Source organism: Ranitomeya imitator, chromosome 4 (assembly GCF_032444005.1).
Source record: "Ranitomeya imitator isolate aRanImi1 chromosome 4, aRanImi1.pri, whole genome shotgun sequence".
Taxonomy (NCBI): domain Eukaryota; kingdom Metazoa; phylum Chordata; class Amphibia; order Anura; family Dendrobatidae; genus Ranitomeya; species Ranitomeya imitator.
Window position 1 is genome coordinate 508397328 of NC_091285.1, and position 19168 is coordinate 508416495.

A 19168-nucleotide genomic window follows, 5' to 3' on the forward strand; every position below is an offset into this window, starting at 1 on the left:
AAGATTTATCTTTCTGACGAATTCCCTTTAAAGAGAAACTGTCATATTGAACATGGTATCTGCCCTACAGGCAGGATGATATAGAGCAGAAGGAGCTGATCAGAGTGCTGTATGTTTTTGTGGGAAAAGTTTCAGTATAACAAGTGTTTTAAACATTGAAGCCCCTGTTTTTATACACACATAAATACATACATAGACACACACACACACACACACGTCCAGTGGACAATCCTATTCAGTGACTGACAATCTTCCCTGTATGACTGTTGCAAGATGGTTGACAGACAAGTTTTCGAGGGAAAATGTTTCAAACATACTCAGAAGGGAGGTAAGAACATTTCTAAAACAATCCACAGTGAGGAGATTGGAACAAAACAAAATCCTCTAAACTGCATGCTCGCAAACGCCAGAAGCCTGACAAACAAGATGGAAGAACTAGAAGCAGAAATATCTACAGGTAACTTTGACATAGTGGGAATAACCGAGACATGGTTAGATGAAAGCTATGACTGGGCAGTTAACTTACAGGGTTACAGTCTGTTTAGAAACGATCGTAAAAATCGGAGAGGAGGAGGGGTTTGTCTCTATGTAAAGTCTTGTCTAAAGTCCACTTTAAGGGAGGATATTAGCGAAGGGAATGAGGATGTCGAGTCCATATGGGTTGAAATTCATGGAGGGAAAAATGGTAACAAAATTCTCATTGGGGTCTGTTACAAACCCCCAAATATAACAGAAACCATGGAAAGTCTACTTCTAAAGCAGATAGATGAAGCTGCAACCCATAATGAGGTCCTGGTTATGGGGGACTTTAACTACCCGGATATTAACTGGGAAACAGAAACCTGTGAAACCCATAAAGGCAACAGGTTTCTGCTAATAACCAAGAAAAATTATCTTTCACAATTGGTGCAGAATCCAACCAGAGGAGCAGCACTTTTAGACCTAATACTATCTAATAGACCTGACAGAATAACAAATCTGCAGGTGGTTGGGCATTTAGGAAATAGCGACCACAATATTGTGCAGTTTCACCTGTCTTTCACTAGGGGGACTTGTCAGGGAGTCACAAAAACATTGAACTTTAGGAAGGCAAAGTTTGACCAGCTTAGAGATGCCCTTAATCTGGTAGACTGGGACAATATCCTCAGAAATAAGAATACAGATAATAAATGGGAAATGTTTAAGAACATCCTAAATAGGCAGTGTAAGCGGTTTATACCTTGTGGGAATAAAAGGACTAGAAATAGGAAAAACCCAATGTGGCTAAACAAAGAAGTAAGACAGGCAATTAACAGTAAAAAGAAAGCATTTGCACTACTAAAGCAGGATGGCACCATTGAAGCTCTAAAAAACTATAGGGAGAAAAATACTTTATCTAAAAAACTAATTAAAGCTGCCAAAAAGGAAACAGAGAAGCACATTGCTAAGGAGAGTAAAACTAATCCCAAACTGTTCTTCAACTATATCAATAGTAAAAGAATAAAAACTGAAAATGTAGGCCCCTTAAAAAATAGTGAGGAAAGAATGGTTGTAGATGACGAGGAAAAAGCTAACATATTAAACACCTTCTTCTCCACGGTATTCACGGTGGAAAATGAAATGCTAGGTGAAATCCCAAGAAACAATGAAAACCCTATATTAAGGGTCACCAATCTAACCCAAGAAGAGGTGCGAAACCGGCTAAATAAGATTAAAATAGATAAATCTCCGGGTCCGGATGGCATACACCCACGAGTACTAAGAGAACTAAGTAATGTAATAGATAAACCATTATTTCTTATTTTTAGGGACTCTATAGCGACAGGGTCTGTTCCGCAGGACTGGCGCATAGCAAATGTGGTGCCAATATTCAAAAAGGGCTCTAAAAGTGAACCTGGAAATTATAGGCCAGTAAGTCTAACCTCTATTGTTGGTAAAATATTTGAAGGGTTTCTGAGGGATGTTATTCTGGATTATCTCAATGAGAATAACTGTTTAACTCCATATCAGCATGGGTTTATGAGAAATCGCTCCTGTCAAACCAATCTAATCAGTTTTTATGAAGAGGTAAGCTATAGGCTGGACCACGGTGAGTCATTGGACGTGGTATATCTCGATTTTTCCAAAGCGTTTGATACCGTGCCGCACAAGAGGTTGGTACACAAAATGAGAATGCTTGGTCTGGGGGAAAATGTGTGTAAATGGGTTAGTAACTGGCTTAGTGATAGAAAGCAGAGGGTGGTTATAAATGGTATAGTCTCTAACTGGGTCGCTGTGACCAGTGGGGTACCGCAGGGGTCGGTATTGGGACCTGTTCTCTTCAACATATTCATTAATGATCTGGTAGAAGGTTTACACAGTAAAATATCGATATTTGCAGATGATACAAAACTATGTAAAGCAGTTAATACAAGAGAAGATAGTATTCTGCTACAGATGGATCTGGATAAGTTGGAAACTTGGGCTGAAAGGTGGCAGATGAGGTTTAACAATGATAAATGTAAGGTTATACACATGGGAAGAGGGAATCAATATCACCATTACACACTGAACGGGAAACCACTGGGTAAATCTGACAGGGAGAAGGACTTGGGGATCCTAGTTAATGATAAACTTACCTGGAGCAGCCAGTGCCAGGCAGCAGCTGCCAAGGCAAACAGGATCATGGGGTGCATTAAAAGAGGTCTGGATACACATGATGAGAGCATTATACTGCCTCTGTACAAATCCCTAGTTAGACCGCACATGGAGTACTGTGTCCAGTTTTGGGCACCGGTGCTCAGGAAGGATATAATGGAACTAGAGAGAGTACAAAGGAGGGCAACAAAATTAATAAAGGGGATGGGAGAACTACAATACCCAGATAGATTAGCGAAATTAGGATTATTTAGTCTAGAAAAAAGACGACTGAGGGGCGATCTAATAACCATGCATAAGTATATAAGGGGACAATACAAATATCTCGCTGAGGATCTGTTTATACCAAGGAAGGTGACGGGCACAAGGGGGCATTCTTTGCGTCTGGAGGAGAGAAGGTTTTTCCACCAACATAGAAGAGGATTCTTTACTGTTAGGGCAGTGAGAATCTGGAATTGCTTGCCTGAGGAGGTGGTGATGGCGAACTCAGTCGAGGGGTTCAAGAGAGGCCTGGATGTCTTCCTGGAGCAGAACAATATTGTATCATACAATTATTAGGTTCTGTAGAAGGACGTAGATCTGGGTATTTATTATGATGGAATATAGGCTGAACTGGATGGACAAATGTCTTTTTTCGGCCTTACTAACTATGTTACTATGTTACTATCAAGGCTGGTAGCCTCAGTGATGTAAGCCCAGAAAAGCAGGCTCCAGCACGTATAGTGCTGAGAGAGTTAATAGGGCATGTCAAGGGCAGTCAGAGAGATGGGTTGGGCTTGCTTCTCAAATATCCCCACCCTGGGGCATGGTACGACATGGAAGTCCAGCTGGTTCATTAGGACAGTATATGCAAGTTGAAAAGATCTTGTTTGTGTGACTTAGTCTGCTAGAAGCTGAGTGAAAGTCTAACATTTAAACGCATGAGCCTGTGTAATATATATGGGCTGTTTATTTTCTGTTTTGGTTCTATTATACCTGCTGTACCCAGAAGAGACTGTTTTGTTAAGTTGGACATTTAATAAATCGCACGTTTGTTTTGAACCAACGAACTGGATCCTTGTGTGCGCACCGGCGTCTACCAGACAGCCGATCTGTTACACTGTACATACAGATACCTGTCAATCACTGAGTAAGACCGCCCACTGGACTTATACACACACACACACCAGGGAGGTCAATGAATGAAATACAAGTTATACGAAATCTTTTCCAAAAACATTTATGTATCATTCTTCTCAGCTTAACCTTCTCCATACCATGCAGTCTACAGATCAGACTGCATGTACAAAGTGATGGGTTCACATTAAAAGTCTGATTTAGAATGCTGTATAACAGAAAATCTAACCAGCGTTGGACCGCAGCTTAGGCCCCTTTCACAGGATAGGAAGGATGGGAAATTTAGCTAGTGAAACTCATTAGACCATTTCATTCATTAGAAGGTCACCCCCAAATGCTAGCTATAACACCTATGTATGTAGGGGACTTAGCCTGTTGTGAGTTCTGTTTTTGGGCTCCCTCTGGTGGTTACTGCTGGTACTGGGTGACTTGTGTTCTCTGCGGTCTCTGGTGTCCACCTGTTCCATCAGATTATGGGAGTTTCCTATTTAACCTGGCTTTTTTGTCATTTCCTCGCCGGCTATCAATGTAATCAGCGTGTCTTTTTACCTCTGCTCCCTGCGTCTGTTATCTTCAGGACAAGCTAAGTTTTGATTTTCCTGTTCCACGTTTTGCTTTATTTTTGTCTTAGTCCAGCTTGCAGATATGTGATTCCTTGCTGCTGGTTGCTCTAGTGGGCTGATATTACTCCTCATGTTCCATGAGTTGGCACATGAGTTCAAGTAATTTCAGGATGGTTTTTTTGAAGGGTTTTTCGCTGACCGCGCAGTTCACTTTTGTATCCTCTGCTATCTAGCTTTAGCGGGCCTCATTTTTGCTGATTCTATTTTCATAACTACGTATGTGCTTTCCTCTCATTTCACCGTTATTACATGTGGGGGGCTGCTATTTCTGTGGGGTGTTTCTCTGGAGGCAAGTGAGGTCTGTGTTTCTTCTGATAGGGGAAGTTAATCCTTCGGCTGGCGCGAGACGTCTAGGAATCATCGTAGGCACGTTCCCCGGCTACTGCTAGTTGTGTGTTTAGGTTCAGGATCGCGGTCAGCTCAGGTTCCATCACCCTAGAGCTTGTTTTGTTTTTGTGCTTGTCCTTTTGTGATCCCCTGCCATTGGGATCATGACATTAGCCCCTATAAAAAAATCATACCTGTCGTATAGCTTTTATTGGTTTAGATGGCATAATTTATTTGGATGTAAATGAGTGGACCTCGGTGCACCCTTGGTGTGGCCAAGAGCTCACTGCACCATTTAGCTCCCACAATTTGTATACTGAGAACTGTCGTAAGTAGATTGACAGTATTCCTGTCTGCAGCCTAGCACTGAGTGGTGTCAATAGGCAGGTGCCAGCGGGGACAAGTGGCAACAACACTATGCGAGTGCTGCAGTGTTCAGAACTGGCAATAAGGGTCTCTGCCCCACCGTAAGAGACTGCTGCCGCGCTCACAGTGCCACTGCTGGCTCCGATCTGAGGCTGCTGGCAATGACACTATGAGCGCGACTGCATAGTGTGATGTCAATGTAGATAGGAACGTGTTCAATAGACAAATTTAGGGGGCAGAACAGTGCACCAAGGGGGCACAAAAGCCCTTCATTTGCATACAAGATACATTTGGTTTTTTATGACAACTAAAGCGCTAAAATCTATTCCACAGGCAGCATTTTTGAGGGTGAAGTCCCCTGCATACCTGTGAGTGGTTTAGTTATTATGGTGACAGACTCCATTTAAGAGCTTGCAGTGAAGAAATACTTAATTACCTTTACGGCTAGGAAAATGAGTACATTATGCACATTTAATAGCAATAATTAATACTCACTGCATATTTAAACTTTTCATTGTAATCACGATCGTTGGCCTTCACCCTTCGTTCCTCCTCTAGAAAAGAAAGACACACTTGTAAGCTTTTTCCACCTACAGAAAACATTAGTACAGCGACGGTCAGGACCACACCGCGGCGGCGGCATTTCAGGTCTCACCGCCTGACTGCCACATTCTGGCCCTGCACATTTCTAAGCTGCTTTCATGAAAAGATTCAATTACTTTTAAGTATTCTGGGTTATCAAAAGCTTGAAATACCTTAATATTATAATAATAAGCACACGACATCTGCATAACACAAACGCCTCCACGTATTCATGGCGACGTCTGTAATAACCAATTCACAGTATACATTGGGTGTGCCATTATTAGGGATTATGGGGGTCTTCTAACCGCCATCAACCTTTTTCTTTTTTTTTCTTTTAGGAAAAGGAGCACTGGCGAAAACGTGCTGTACCAAGAAGATCCAACATCCCGCTCTCTCCTCCATGTCTGCTGATGAGGGGCAGATGAGCTACCTAAGGGATCACATCACAATTCCACTTACGCACCCACCCATTTTTTAAGGCATAGACCACTGACACTTTATTGTCTCTATACACAAGTCCTATTCAAGTAAATAGATGTAAGAAAAAAAAATGGACGGCCCATGGATGCCATCTGTGTGCTGTTTATAATGACTGGTTGCCACTTTTTATTTTTATTCAGAAAAACGGATGGATGGCAAAAAAAAAAAAGGGTTTCACATAAAAAAAATATAGAACAACATACACGGACTAGAATTGGTCTTTTTTTTAGCATTTGAGAAAAAAAAAACCCTGATGTGTGATGTAGCGAAAAGGCAGGGTTACTACTGGATGGAGGGCAGAGAAGGCGCACGCTGGCTTAACGGAACTTCTCCAAATACCAGGAGAATTATTTAGCCAGGGAACTTCTAAAACTTTTGCTTTGTCTCAATAGAGGCATTTTGCTTTGAGCGAACTTCTGTTTAAAGGGGTTGTCTCCTTCCAGAAAATCCCAGTCCCTGAGTGCTGGTTGTTCTGAGCACCAGGCTTTACTCACCGCCACTAGATCTCCGCTGCTGCTCCAGGTGTCGGTTATTGGCTGCAGCGCTGATGTCACGTCGACAGCCAATCAGTGAGATCGGCAGTTCTGCTCATGTTAACGGAATGCCTGACAACACTGCAGGCAATGCCTGAAAGCAGGAGGACAGCGAGTAAAGTGTGGTTTGCCTTTTTATAACAAACTATGCCTGGGGACCGGGATTTTCTGAAAATAATATAAATAATATAATAATATTTCCCTAAATAAATTGCCAAGGCAGTCACATCAGCTAATTGCAGTGATGACCCAGTCTATGAGCAGCTCTGTGAGCTCTGCCCCTCTACATGCACTACTCATCTGTAAAACGGACCAGAATAGTGCTTGCTGTGATTTCCCCACACTGAACACAAGTGCATTGCGGACAATTGCTGATGCACATAGATGTACCTTGTCCCTGTCCATGTGCACAAACAGCACACTGAACGAATACAAGTCTGAATGAGACCAAAGTCTGAAACTGGATTGAGCGTCTTTCTCACATCGTGATCCCAAATTTCTTCGCAATGTGAATGAATGAAATAACCGCACAAGTAAGAGCTGCAGTATTTGCAGTAAGTCACCACAGTGTGTAGGGTTCTTACGACTACAACCATGAGCCGTGAATTCCCAGAATTCCAGCACATTACAATAGTTCATACAGATCAGATGGTTGCATCCTGCAGAGCACAACATGCAGAAATCAAATAAATACTGTATAGCAGCAGTGCAGCCTGCTGCCTGCATCACTGACAACACAGCGGCTCTATTACCCCTACTGACCTAACTGGGAGTCAGCGCCAGAGCTCCAGAATGCTGCAACTGACCAGAAAACAACAGAACATGCAGATCAGGACTGATAAAATTGTTGAAATACAAAACCTGATAAATTGCGCTGCACTGAAGGCCTTCCTTTCATTTGCTTTTATTAAATTCAACGTAGCACTAAAGGTGACAAAAGGCAGGAGACATAAATCGGACGGAATAAAACGCGGCCCTTGATCACCGGAATATACAGCATGCACAAAGAACAAATGGCAGGCCCACCGGAGTTAGGCTATGTGCACAATGAGTGGAGAATTGCTGTTTAGGAGGCATATGATACTTAGCAAAGGTGACGCGTCGTGCGGTGACCCTCCGTCACATATTTCAGGATTCGTAAGTCTTCTACGCAGAAGGGATACAATAAAAATATTTCTATTATTACTCTTATTTCATCCACTTCATATTTGGTATTAAAATACTCACTAAGGCCTGAGGACGTTTGCTACACATGTCTACAGGTTTCAAGACTTGTTCCCTTTCAGGAAATGCTTAATCTTACTCTAAGGGTATGTGCAGACAATCCGGAACTAGCAGCAATTTGGATGCAGCGCATGTCCGCTGTGTATAAAGCGTTGCCGTCTACTGAACGCAGGATTCAAAGCATCCAAGACATTGTACGGGTGAAATTTCACTAGTGTCTTCCCAAGAGAAACTGACATGCTGCAGTCTGGAGAGACGCGCCACATGTCTGTCTCTGTGGGTGAGCCGCAGGCGTCTCTGGACGCACAGTGGGCATGAGGTTTCTTGAAATCCCATCCACTATGCTGTAACATCTGGACGCTGCACAAGTACACAGCGTCCAACCCGCAGCAATTACTGATCGTGGGCACATACCCTTAGGGATTGTGCAGACGATAGTATACTCGGTCCGAATGCTAACCATTAAGAAAACAGATTGTACTAGGACCAATGTTATTCAGTGGGGTAGTGCAGATCAACGATTTGTTTCACCGAGTAAATCTGCATGTGAAAAAATAAATAAAATTAATTAAATCGAAGCATGCACAATTTTCCTCTGAAATTCATATGAGAATCAATTCATTTTATTTCTCTATATTCAGCTATAAATCCTATGATACATCATCACATGGCCAGCTAGTGCTAGTACCATCACTGCTAGCTGAGCAAACACCATGATTATTCTTCCCTCTATATTCCCCTAAATAATAATGTAGTCTGGGAGGTTGGACTGGGATTTCCTACATTATAACTATGCGACAGGAGTCATACAGACATCATCAGTAACTGCGATAGAAGTTTCTGTAACCCCTTTTGGAGAATTTCAGTGTTACAAAGTCTACAGGCCATGCAATTTCATCACACAGGAAGGAACTTCTGGTGCTGGGAATGTAAACCCCTTCAGAGAACATAAAACCAAGTAATTTTCAGGGGGGGGGGGGGGGGGGAGGGGGAGAGGAGAGTTATCACATGATCACATGGCTTAACTGAAGAAAAGTATACCATGAATTTCAGATAGAAAGGTAAATAAGGAAACAAGCTGAATTACATATATTGAAGGACTAGTGATATAATAGGGATATATATATATATATATATATATATATATATATATATATATATATATATATATATATATATATATATATATATATATATATATACACTGTATATCTTTTTTTTTTTTTAATGAAGTTTCACTTTAAAATTAAGTGATAAATTAATTGTGTTAGACATATATTCATTGGTGTTTATTAGTAAACTTAGGAAAGAAAAAACGTAACTCATGTTCACAGATTCATGATTTTGCAAGAAATTCTACCTAAAACAGAAAAACATCTGTAGAGAAAATGGAATTTGCGGCAGGTTTTAAAATTCATTATTTGCAAGGACTTGGCACAAAAAAGTTGCATTTGCCACTGAATTACAAGGCTGGCACATCCGCAGTAGGAAACCAAGTTTCAGCCTCAGATCCTGTGACCAAAGACTAAGGTTACAGCTACGTGGTCACACAAAATTGTACATGATTACTGTGACCTCAATGTTTTGCTGTGCAAGACACCGATGACATTGAGGCCAACCAGGGATGGAAGTGACAAGCTTACAGCAGATGTGTGCTATGTAGCCTCTAAATAAGACAAACCTTTCTGATTGTGGATACGCTGCGACTTTCAGTCATGTGCAAATTTCAGAAAATTTGCAACATATCCCACTGGCAGAATTTAGCAATAGTTGCAAGGTGACTTATGACAAGTGTGGTGTCACAATCAATTTTCCGTTAATTGGATGTGACCAAATGTAGCGATTTCCATTTAAGCTCAATATTAAACAGAAAAATAATCAGCTTAAGGCTTCATTCACACGTCAGTATTGTGCATCAGTGTTTTTATGCCAAAACCAGGAGTGGAACTTGCAGAGAAAAGCTATAAATGAAGTATTGACACCTTGTTCTGTATTTTCTGGTTTTGACATTCAAACACTTATGTGTGAATGAGGCCTAAAACAAAGTTATTTCCAACATAATACATGATCATGATGATATATACGGTGCAGCACCTTATTAATAAGAGGAACAGGCAATGACTACTTCTAGGAATTAAGTCTTAGGCTACTTTCACACATCAGTTTTTTCGCCGCATGCCGATTCCGGCGTCGCGCCGCAGCGCTAGATCCGGCGTAATTTGTGAAAACCGGATGGGACGGATCCGGTTTTCAGCCGGATCCGATGTCTGTATCCGGCAAGAAACCGGATCCATCCCATCCAGTTGGCATCCGTTTCGTCCGGTTTTCCACGGATCCGGTTTTTAAGAACGCCCCTGGGAGGCTCCAAAATGTGATTGGCCCCCTCAAAACTATGTATACAATCTTCCTACAGCCCATCAGTGACAGGTTGGAGAGGAGCAAGTGTTTGGAGAGAAGATGGATGTCGTTATTGCGAAGATTCTGCAGAACATTGTGGATTTCATAGTGGAGGCAAATCGCTTGAAAGCAATTGTTCTGGAGAAGGAGCGAGAGAGACAGCGCATCATGCGTCTGCGCCGACGCCGTTTGTAAATCCACCCCATCACCGCACAGAGAATGACACATGGGGTGTTTTCTACTCTGCACATGGAGCTACGAGGAAACCCAGAGAAATTGTTCTCATGTGTGCAGATGAAAGCGGAGAACTTTGATGTATTGGTGGACCGAATTGAACATCTCATCCATAGGAGTGATACATATTGCCGATTCTCTATTTCACCGGCCAAGCGTCTGATGGTCACTCTTCGGTAAGCCATTTTTATTGTATGTACTCCTGTAGTACACTTTAATTGATTGTAATCAGATTTTGTAGTAATTTCTGCCTTGATTTTGTTCACAGATTCCTTGCTACAGGAGAATCCCTTTCGTCACTACATTACCAGTTCAGATTGGGAATTTCCACCATCTCTGGAAATTAACTATAAAAAGTACTTTTCCATTGTGCTGATGGCCATCGCCAATGCGGATTACAAATTTGTAGCAGTGGATATTGGGGCGTATGGCCGCTCTAATGATTCCCAAGTTTTCAAACTGTCTGCAATGGGGCGTCATTTGTATGGAGACACCTTTCAATTCCCCCCCCCCCCCCCCCCAAGACCACTGCCTCAAACCTCTGGGCCACCAATGCCTTTTGTTTGTGTTGGGGATGAAGCTTTCCAGCTGTCAGAACATCTGCTGAAACCCTACTCCAGTGGTGGATTAACCCAAACTAAAAGAATTTTTAACTACTGCCTCACACGTGCACGGAGAATGGTGGAGTGCACTTTTGGGATTTTGACCGCCAAATGGAGAGTTCTACTGACATCTATAAACTTGAATACAGACACTTTTGACAAGGTGGTGAAAGCTTGTGTTGTCCTGCACAATTTTGTGATTTCCAAGGAACAGATTTCCATTGAGGACCACTCTGAAGAAACCACCTTGGCTGATTATAACGACATAACGTATAGAAGTTCTGTGACAGTTTCCCAAATTAGGGACCAATTCGCAGAATACTTTATGTCACCGGAAGGAAGAATCGACTGGCAGGATGAGCGAATTTGAACAATTTGTCTTTGACCTTGTAATGGTATTTGACCTTCTTTTGCCTAAGTTGTGTACCTCTTTGGGTTGTACCCAAAGTATTTTACCTTCTTTTACCCAAGTTGTGTACCTCTTTGGGCTGTACCAAAAGTATTTAACCTTCTTTTACCCAAGTTGTGTACCTCTTTGGGTTCTACCCAAAGTATTTGACCTTCTTTTGCCTAAGTTGTGTACCTCTTTGGGTTGTACCCAAAGTATTTTACCTTCTTTTACCCAAGTTGTGTACCTCTTTGGGCAGTACCCAAAGTATTTTACCTTCTTTTACCCAAGTTGTGTACCTCTTTGGGTTCTACCCAAAGTATTTTACCTTCTTTTACCCAAGTTGTGTACCTCTTTGGGTTGTACCCAAAGTATTTTACCTTCTTTTACCCAAGCAAAGCCCAAGTCTATAAAGCAAAATTATACATTTGGTTCCTTATTTAAAAAAAACCCACCAACAACAACAGGAGCTATTTTAGCATCCCTGGGCATACTTTCAGTGACAAGGAGTTTTGATTGCTCATGTCGTGTCCAAGCAGCTTGCTGCAGTTTACAAGGGAGAGGTAAGCAACATCAAATAGTGTGTGCTTTTCATTAAAGAGATGATTGCACACGATCTATACATCGTCATCAGATTTGGCAGAAACAGTTATACAGAACTTGATTGCAAAGATCTTCTGCTGCCAAATTGTGGAGACAAATCTGCACTAATGCTTTGTTTAACTGAAATCTGAAAGAAAATACCATGCTTATTTTCAATTTGTATAGATAATACTTACTCTAAATGGTGTCAATATTTCACTTAGCAAACAATAGCTAAATAGGTACAGATGCTGGAAACAATAACTGCAGTCAATTAATTTGGGCTCTGCACGCTATTGAACTGCAGATATTGTCAGGAAAACACGTGCCCCAATATTGCTATTTGTGTGCCTTCTGTAACGCTGTCCTTTCATGCTGGCGTATAAGTTGCCAGTAAAGGTACCGTCACACTGAACGATATCGCTAGCGATCTGGGACGTTGCAGCGTCCTGGCTAGTGAGATCGTTCAGTTTGACACGGAGCAGCGATCAGGATCCTGCTGTGATGTCGTTAGTCGCTGCAGAAAGTCCAGAACGTTATTTCGTCGCTGGACTCCCTGCAGACATCGCTGAATCGGCGTGTGTGACGCCGATTCAGCGATGTCTTCACTAGTAACCAGGGTAAACATCGGGTTACTAAGCGCAGGGCCGCGCTTAGTAACCCGATGTTTACCCTGGTTACCAGCGTAAAAGTTAAAAAAAACAAACACTACATACTTACCTTCCGCTGTCTGTCCCCGGCGCTGTGCTTCTCTGCACTGGCTGTGAGCGCCGGCCAGCCGGAAAGCACAGCGGTGACGTCATCGCTCTGCTTTCCGGCCGCTGTGCTCACAGTCAGTGCAGGAAAGCACAGCGCCGGGGACAGACAGCGGAAGGTAAGTATGTAGTGTTTGTTTTTTTTAACTTTTACGCTGGTAACCAGGGCAAACATCGGGTTACTAAGCGCGGCCCTGCGCTTAGTAACCTGATATTTACCGGCATCGTTGGTTGCTGGAGAGCTGTCTGTGTGACAGCTCTCCAGCGACCAAACAGCGACGCTGCAGCGATCGACATCGTTGTCGGTATCGCTGCAGCGTCGCTGAGTGTGAAGGTACTTTAAGGCATTGTTCACACACTGCATTATGGAAACACAAATACGTTTCCACCTCAGTGATCCTGCAAACATGCACTTATTCTTGGCAACAGCCGAGCATGACTGTCAGTGATATTATCAGATCTCGGCCTAGAAAATGCAGATTGACCATATAGGAAATCAGGCCATGATCATCAAGGACCATTTCCACCTAACAAAGATCAGAAGATGGTTCCTAAAATGATACACTCCTTCCTGTTAAAAGGGGTTGTCCACTATATACACGTCCCATTCTTACGGTAGTTGGCCAGATTTATGACATAAGTGTGCAGTCACACTGTCAGGATTCTACACTGCTGTTTACAGGGGCGGAGGTCAAATGACTACTAGTACGTGACATGCATACTGCAGTGCACATTCCAATCAGACGTATGCAGCCTTGTTCAATTGAAGTGTATTGAACGAGACCGCACATGTCTAGTCGGAATCTGGATGGAAGTACGCATGTCACACAGTTTGGGTACTATAGATTATAACATAGTAAAACAAATGTTCTGATCACATACATCATAAAAATAAAGAACTAAATAGGATGTGGTAACACAAGAAAAAAAGTGCAATTCTTACCATAATTCCACAAACACAAAAGTGTTGGCGCGCTTGAAATCGCTCCAGAAAATGAAGTCTTTCTCACATAAAATTATTACAATTACACGTTTTGCTATACACGTTTATTTTTTTTTTGTGTATTAGAACAGCACAATAAAAAAAAAGAAAAAAGGCAAATTCGACATAATTTCATGCAAAACTTCAAAAATGGGCTGGACAAAATTGTTTGTATCCTCAACTTTATATTTGCTGGCACACCCTTTGAAATAAATAACTGCAATCATTTGCTTCCTATAACCATCAATAATCTTCCTACACCTCTCGACTGAAATTTTGGACCACTCTTCTTTTGCAAATTGCTGCAGGTCCCTCATATTTGAAGGGTGACTTCTCCAACAGCAATTTTAAGATCGCCCCACAAGTGTTCAATGAGATTTAGATCCGGACTCATTGCTGTCCACATCAGAACTCTCCAGTGCTCTGTTTCAATCCATTTCTGGGTGATTGCAGACGTAGGTTTGGGGTCATTGTCCTGCTAGAAGACCCATGATCTAGGATGCAAATCCAGCTTTCTGACAAAAATCATTTAGTACTCTTCAGATTTCGTGATGCCTTGCACACAGTCAAGGCACCCAGTGCCAGAGGCAGAACAACAACTCCAAAACATCTTTGAATCGCCACCATATTTGGCTGTAGGTACGGTGTTCATTCATTTGTCTCATCTGTCCACGAAACGCTTTGCCAAGAGGATTTTGGGTTACAGGTAAACAGGTATATAGGGACGGATAGGAATGTACCAACCAAATGGGAATAGGACAATGAGGAAAACATACACCGAAAAACAGCACGCAACACAGCACGCAACAATCTCCTGTAGGAGCAACAATGTCCTATTCAGCACAGTATCTCCAAGGAGCTGGGAAGCAGAGCTGTCACTGGCAAGGAAGAGAGGTCTGGCCAGGTTTTATAGGGAGAGGTAGTGACTAAGTTTCTGGCCAGTATAGAAAGGGTCGTTAACCTCTACAGACCAAAGGAAACCAAATCCATTTAATATGGGACACAAATACATAGGCTAAATGGAAGCTCTGCAATTCACAATAAGTAAAGATTTTTTAACCCCAGATCTCCCAGGAGGATGTGGCACACTCGTGACATGTACATTTTGGCAAGCTGCAGGCAAGTTTTTTTTATGTCTCTGCGTCAGGAGTGACTGTCCTTGGAGTGGCACTTGGCGGCCACCTGCAGCTCAAGCCTAACAACTCCATCATGAACTCTAGCAAAAACCAGGTGGCCGTTCAAGGGCAAGCCCAGACCGTGTAGCAGTGGGTCCACGATTAACATCCATGCGTGATGCACACAAAGGAAAGAAACGTGTATAACAAAACATATGTAACTGCAATAATTTTCTGGGAGAAATACTTAATTTTCTGGAACAATTTCAAGAGTGCCAATACTTTCAGCAATGACTGTAGACGTGTGCACCAAAAAACTCATTGTCGGCTGATGGGTAAGAGGTAGTTATAGACCTGTGACAATGCCTTCTATGATGGCATAGGAAGCTTCAACAAATTTATGGGTGTGTTCATGTCGATTTTTTTTAGTGAGGTGTTGGAGCAGAAACTGAGGTGAAATGCTCCAAATCCTCCTCAAACATTAAAAGGGTCTGCTCAGTTTCTACTACGAAAACCCAGCAAAGAGACTCTGTGTGTAATTACTAAGAGGATCTATTCACATGGAGCATTTTTTTGGCGGGTTTTCGGAACAAAAAAATAAAATAGAACGGGGCTTAAAAAAAAAAAAACTAATAAATAAGTTTTCATTGGACAGTTTCTGGTCTGAAAAATCAGCAAAAAAAAAACTCAGTGGTGAATACACCTCAAAACAAAGTAATACAACTCAGATGATTGACAAAAATACAGCTCTTAGACCTTAAAGCAAAAAATAAAAAAAATGAGTGACAATAGCAGAAAAGTAAATGCATCACACATAATGAGACACTACCTTCTGGTACCACTTTTATCTTCATGGTCTTTCCTCTAAAGTTTGATAATGGGTCAGAGCTCAGTCATAAATGTTCTAAGTTGTGATACTTTAAATTGCTCAAAACCAGTAAAGTAAGCCACGAGAAGGACACCGGCTGCACTCTCCTCTGCATTAATGAAACGCACCACATCCCCAATGACCACATACGTGATCTCACTATTACCTGACAGTCACAAGGTGCGCGAGCCTCACACCTTTCTTGGTAACATTTGAATTATTCATATTGTGATTAATATACAGGAACAGATAGCATAGAACGACACTGAAGCTGTGGACAAACGTCTTCATTCCAGCAAGATGATCCTACCACTTATACCCTTACATGGACTTACGCTACTGCTCAGCTCAAGCGAAGAAGGATTTATATGCTGGATTGAAACTTAACAGACGTTTGCTCCATTTACATTTCAGAATTCCTCATGTTAATGTTGCTGTTTTTATATCTTTGCTGTTTCTCCAGTATAGAAATGTAATGAAGAATGGGGTCTGCCACTCTCATAAATGCTTATTCGCAGACCCATCTATGGGGATTTTAATACAAGGCGTGCAATGGAGTCTATGCAGCGTCATCACATTTGCCCAGCTGACCGGTTGAAATTACATTTAGAGCGGAGACGATAAGCCGAGAGCCCTTCCACATTACAACACTTCCAGCTAATCAAAATAGTAAATCAGCTTACGCTGAAATCGTGCTTCACTAAGTAATATGGAAAGTACTGACCCCGTCCAACAACAAGAACGTGGCTTGTAACAATGTACAGATTCACACAGTGCCCGTAGCTAGCAGTGCACAACACACAGAAGACGTACGGCATCTACCATAGCAGGAAACCTCATGCCGAGGGGCTACGAGGGCAATTAAGTACTTGATGACAATGGCAGCTAATATGTTACGCCGCTATCTCATACTTACCTGTCCGGCCGACGCGCTCCCGATGCTCCATCCTGCTCTCCGTCTTCCAGCTTCTCCAGCGCTCGTCCATTCTGCGGTCGGCGCATGCGCAAACGCACACCTTTCGTCGCTGGGGCTTCTGGGAAGTCGTGACCCAGCGGCTCCGCCTCCAATATGGCGGCGCCCATCGGGTACTTCTTTCCAGTGCCTGCCCTGCTCAGACGCCTTTGCGTCTATTGCATTTGCTGTTTTTTTGCCAGCATCTTTGTAGGTTCTTTGGCTCCGGTCCCTGCATCCTTGCTGTGACTCTTATTAATCCCAGTCCTGTGTTCCTGCCGTTCTAGCCAGTCCTGTGTTTCCTGCCGTGCCTACCAGTCCTGTGTTCCTGCCTTGCCTTCCAGTACTGTGTTCCTGCCGTTCCAGCCAGTCCTGCGTTTCCTGCCGTGCCCACCAGTCCTGTGTTCTCACCGTACCTACCAGTCCTGAGTCCCTGCCGTGCCTACCAGTCCTGTGTTCCTGCCGTTCTAGCCAGTCCTGTGTTTCCTGCCGTGCCTACCAGTCCTGTGTTCCTGCCGTGCCTTCCAGTCCTGTGTTACTGCCATTCCGGCCAGTCCTGCGTTTCCTGCCGTGCCCACCAGTCCTGTGTTCCCGCCGTACCTACCAGTCCTGAGTTACTGCCGTGCCTACCAGTCCTGTGTTCCTGTCATGTTCCGTCAAACGTGTGTTTTCATCTTACTGGTCAGTACTTTATCTTTGCTGACCGCCGTCCGTCTTGTGCCTCCGCCATATTGGACTCCTCTGTAGCTCCGACCTTCCTCCATCTTCTGTTCTCCCTCAGTCCTATCCCCAGTCGTCCATTTGGCTCCGGCAGTTGTGGCTTCACCCTCCTTGGGCCGGTCCCTAACGCTCCCTGTACAGGGGGTGGCTCCATCTGGTCCGCTCGCCCTCGCGGGCTTTGAAGCTGTGACCCAGAGGGTCCACTTCTCTAGTCCTCATATAATATTGATGGCTGGAAGCCCAGCAGGTCCATTATTATGTTACTAGTGGTTATAAATGGTGTGGATGAAACAAGAACTTTAAAAGTAGAAAACCGCCATCTATGAAACATCCTTAACTTTTTAAGGACCAGGCGAATTTCTGTTTTTACGCTTGTTTTTTCCAACCCTTATTCCAAGAGCCATAACTTCTTTAGTTTTCCGTCAACAAAGCCGCATGAGGGTTTGTTTTCTTTTGAATTAAACCATACATTTTGCCATCTGATGTACTGGAAAGTGGGGAAAAATCCAATTTTGGCAAAATAGGAAAAACGAGTGCAAATCAGCAATGTTTTTTTTTTTAATTTATAGCATTCATTTCACCGTAAAACTGACCAAGTAATATAATTCTCCAGACTAGTACGATTACACAGATACCAAACAAACATAGTTTTTGTTTTATATATAAGTGGTGAAAAAAAAGAAGTCTCAAAATGGTAAAGAAAAAAATAAATTTTGCTTGTGTCACCATTTTTCCAGATGAGTAACTGTCACGGAGTTACCGCGACAGAGCAGTACCAGAAGACCACAGCGTCTGATGGCTCCTGCTTCGCCGCTGAGAAGAAGAACTTCTACGGTGTATTAAAGGCGTTTGTTTTCTTTCAACAGGACAGGGGTTAAACGGCCATGTAGAAATCCCTGCTTTCAGTTGTGCTCAGTTATCCACTCCTCTCTCCTATAAAAGCTAGGCCTTCTGGCCAGATCCTTATCAGAGTTAGCACTTGCTATATAGGCCCAATGTTAAGGAGCGAGTGTCACGATAGCTGGACTAGTTTATTGCGCGACTGTTGCTAGGTTTGTATGCTTGGAAATTCCTCATTCTTACTTGCCTTATTTTCTTCCCCCGTTCTTCACACCCTGGTGAATACGTCTGTTATTTGTGAGTATATTTGTGTCAGTGGAATTTTGTTTTACCCTTGCGTTTGTTTCCCTGTATTTCGGGTTGGTGTACTGCGGTACACGGTAGCACCTCTCTTCCCTGGGTGGGGGAAGGGAACAGACGCAGGGCTGAAGCAATAGAGGACACGGCACTCAGGGCTTCTTGGTGGTGCACAAGTTAGGTATCCAACCCGTCAAATATAAGCAATAAATTACTTGGCACTCAGGAGATAGTTATGCAATTTGAGAAGTTCATTTATTCAGTGCATCCAGTTCAAAATTAAACGTTTTCGGTCTAATCACAAGACCTTCATCAGAAACAGTTTTGAATACTGGAAGCCACAAGAAATATAAATGTGTCAGCCCTCAAGGTGCTAACTGCAGATGGAGTCCGGGAGAAAAAGGCGCCTTTAGGAGTCTGGAGGTATAGGGGATTAGCGCTGCAGAGAGGCGAGATGCTCGCTAGGGTAGTGGCGCTGTAACCTCAGGGAGTGCTGGCGCGGTGCTGCAGAGATCGCGTGGCTCCCGGGACTGCTGCGATCTCTGCAGCACCGCGCCAGCACTCCC

The 19168-nt window shown here is 42.9% G+C and overlaps 1 protein-coding gene across 2 annotated transcripts in view; it reads right to left on the reverse strand.

Moving 5' to 3' along the window:
* Positions 1 to 19168, reverse strand: part of ATP8B4 (ATPase phospholipid transporting 8B4 (putative)) — a 372592-nt gene that overhangs the window by 323366 nt on the left and 30058 nt on the right. For both annotated transcript variants that reach the window (XM_069766048.1, XM_069766049.1), the window contains one exon: positions 5544 to 5602. In XM_069766048.1, the coding sequence (XP_069622149.1) occupies positions 5544 to 5602 (59 nt within the window). The remainder of the gene's footprint in view (positions 1 to 5543; positions 5603 to 19168) is intronic.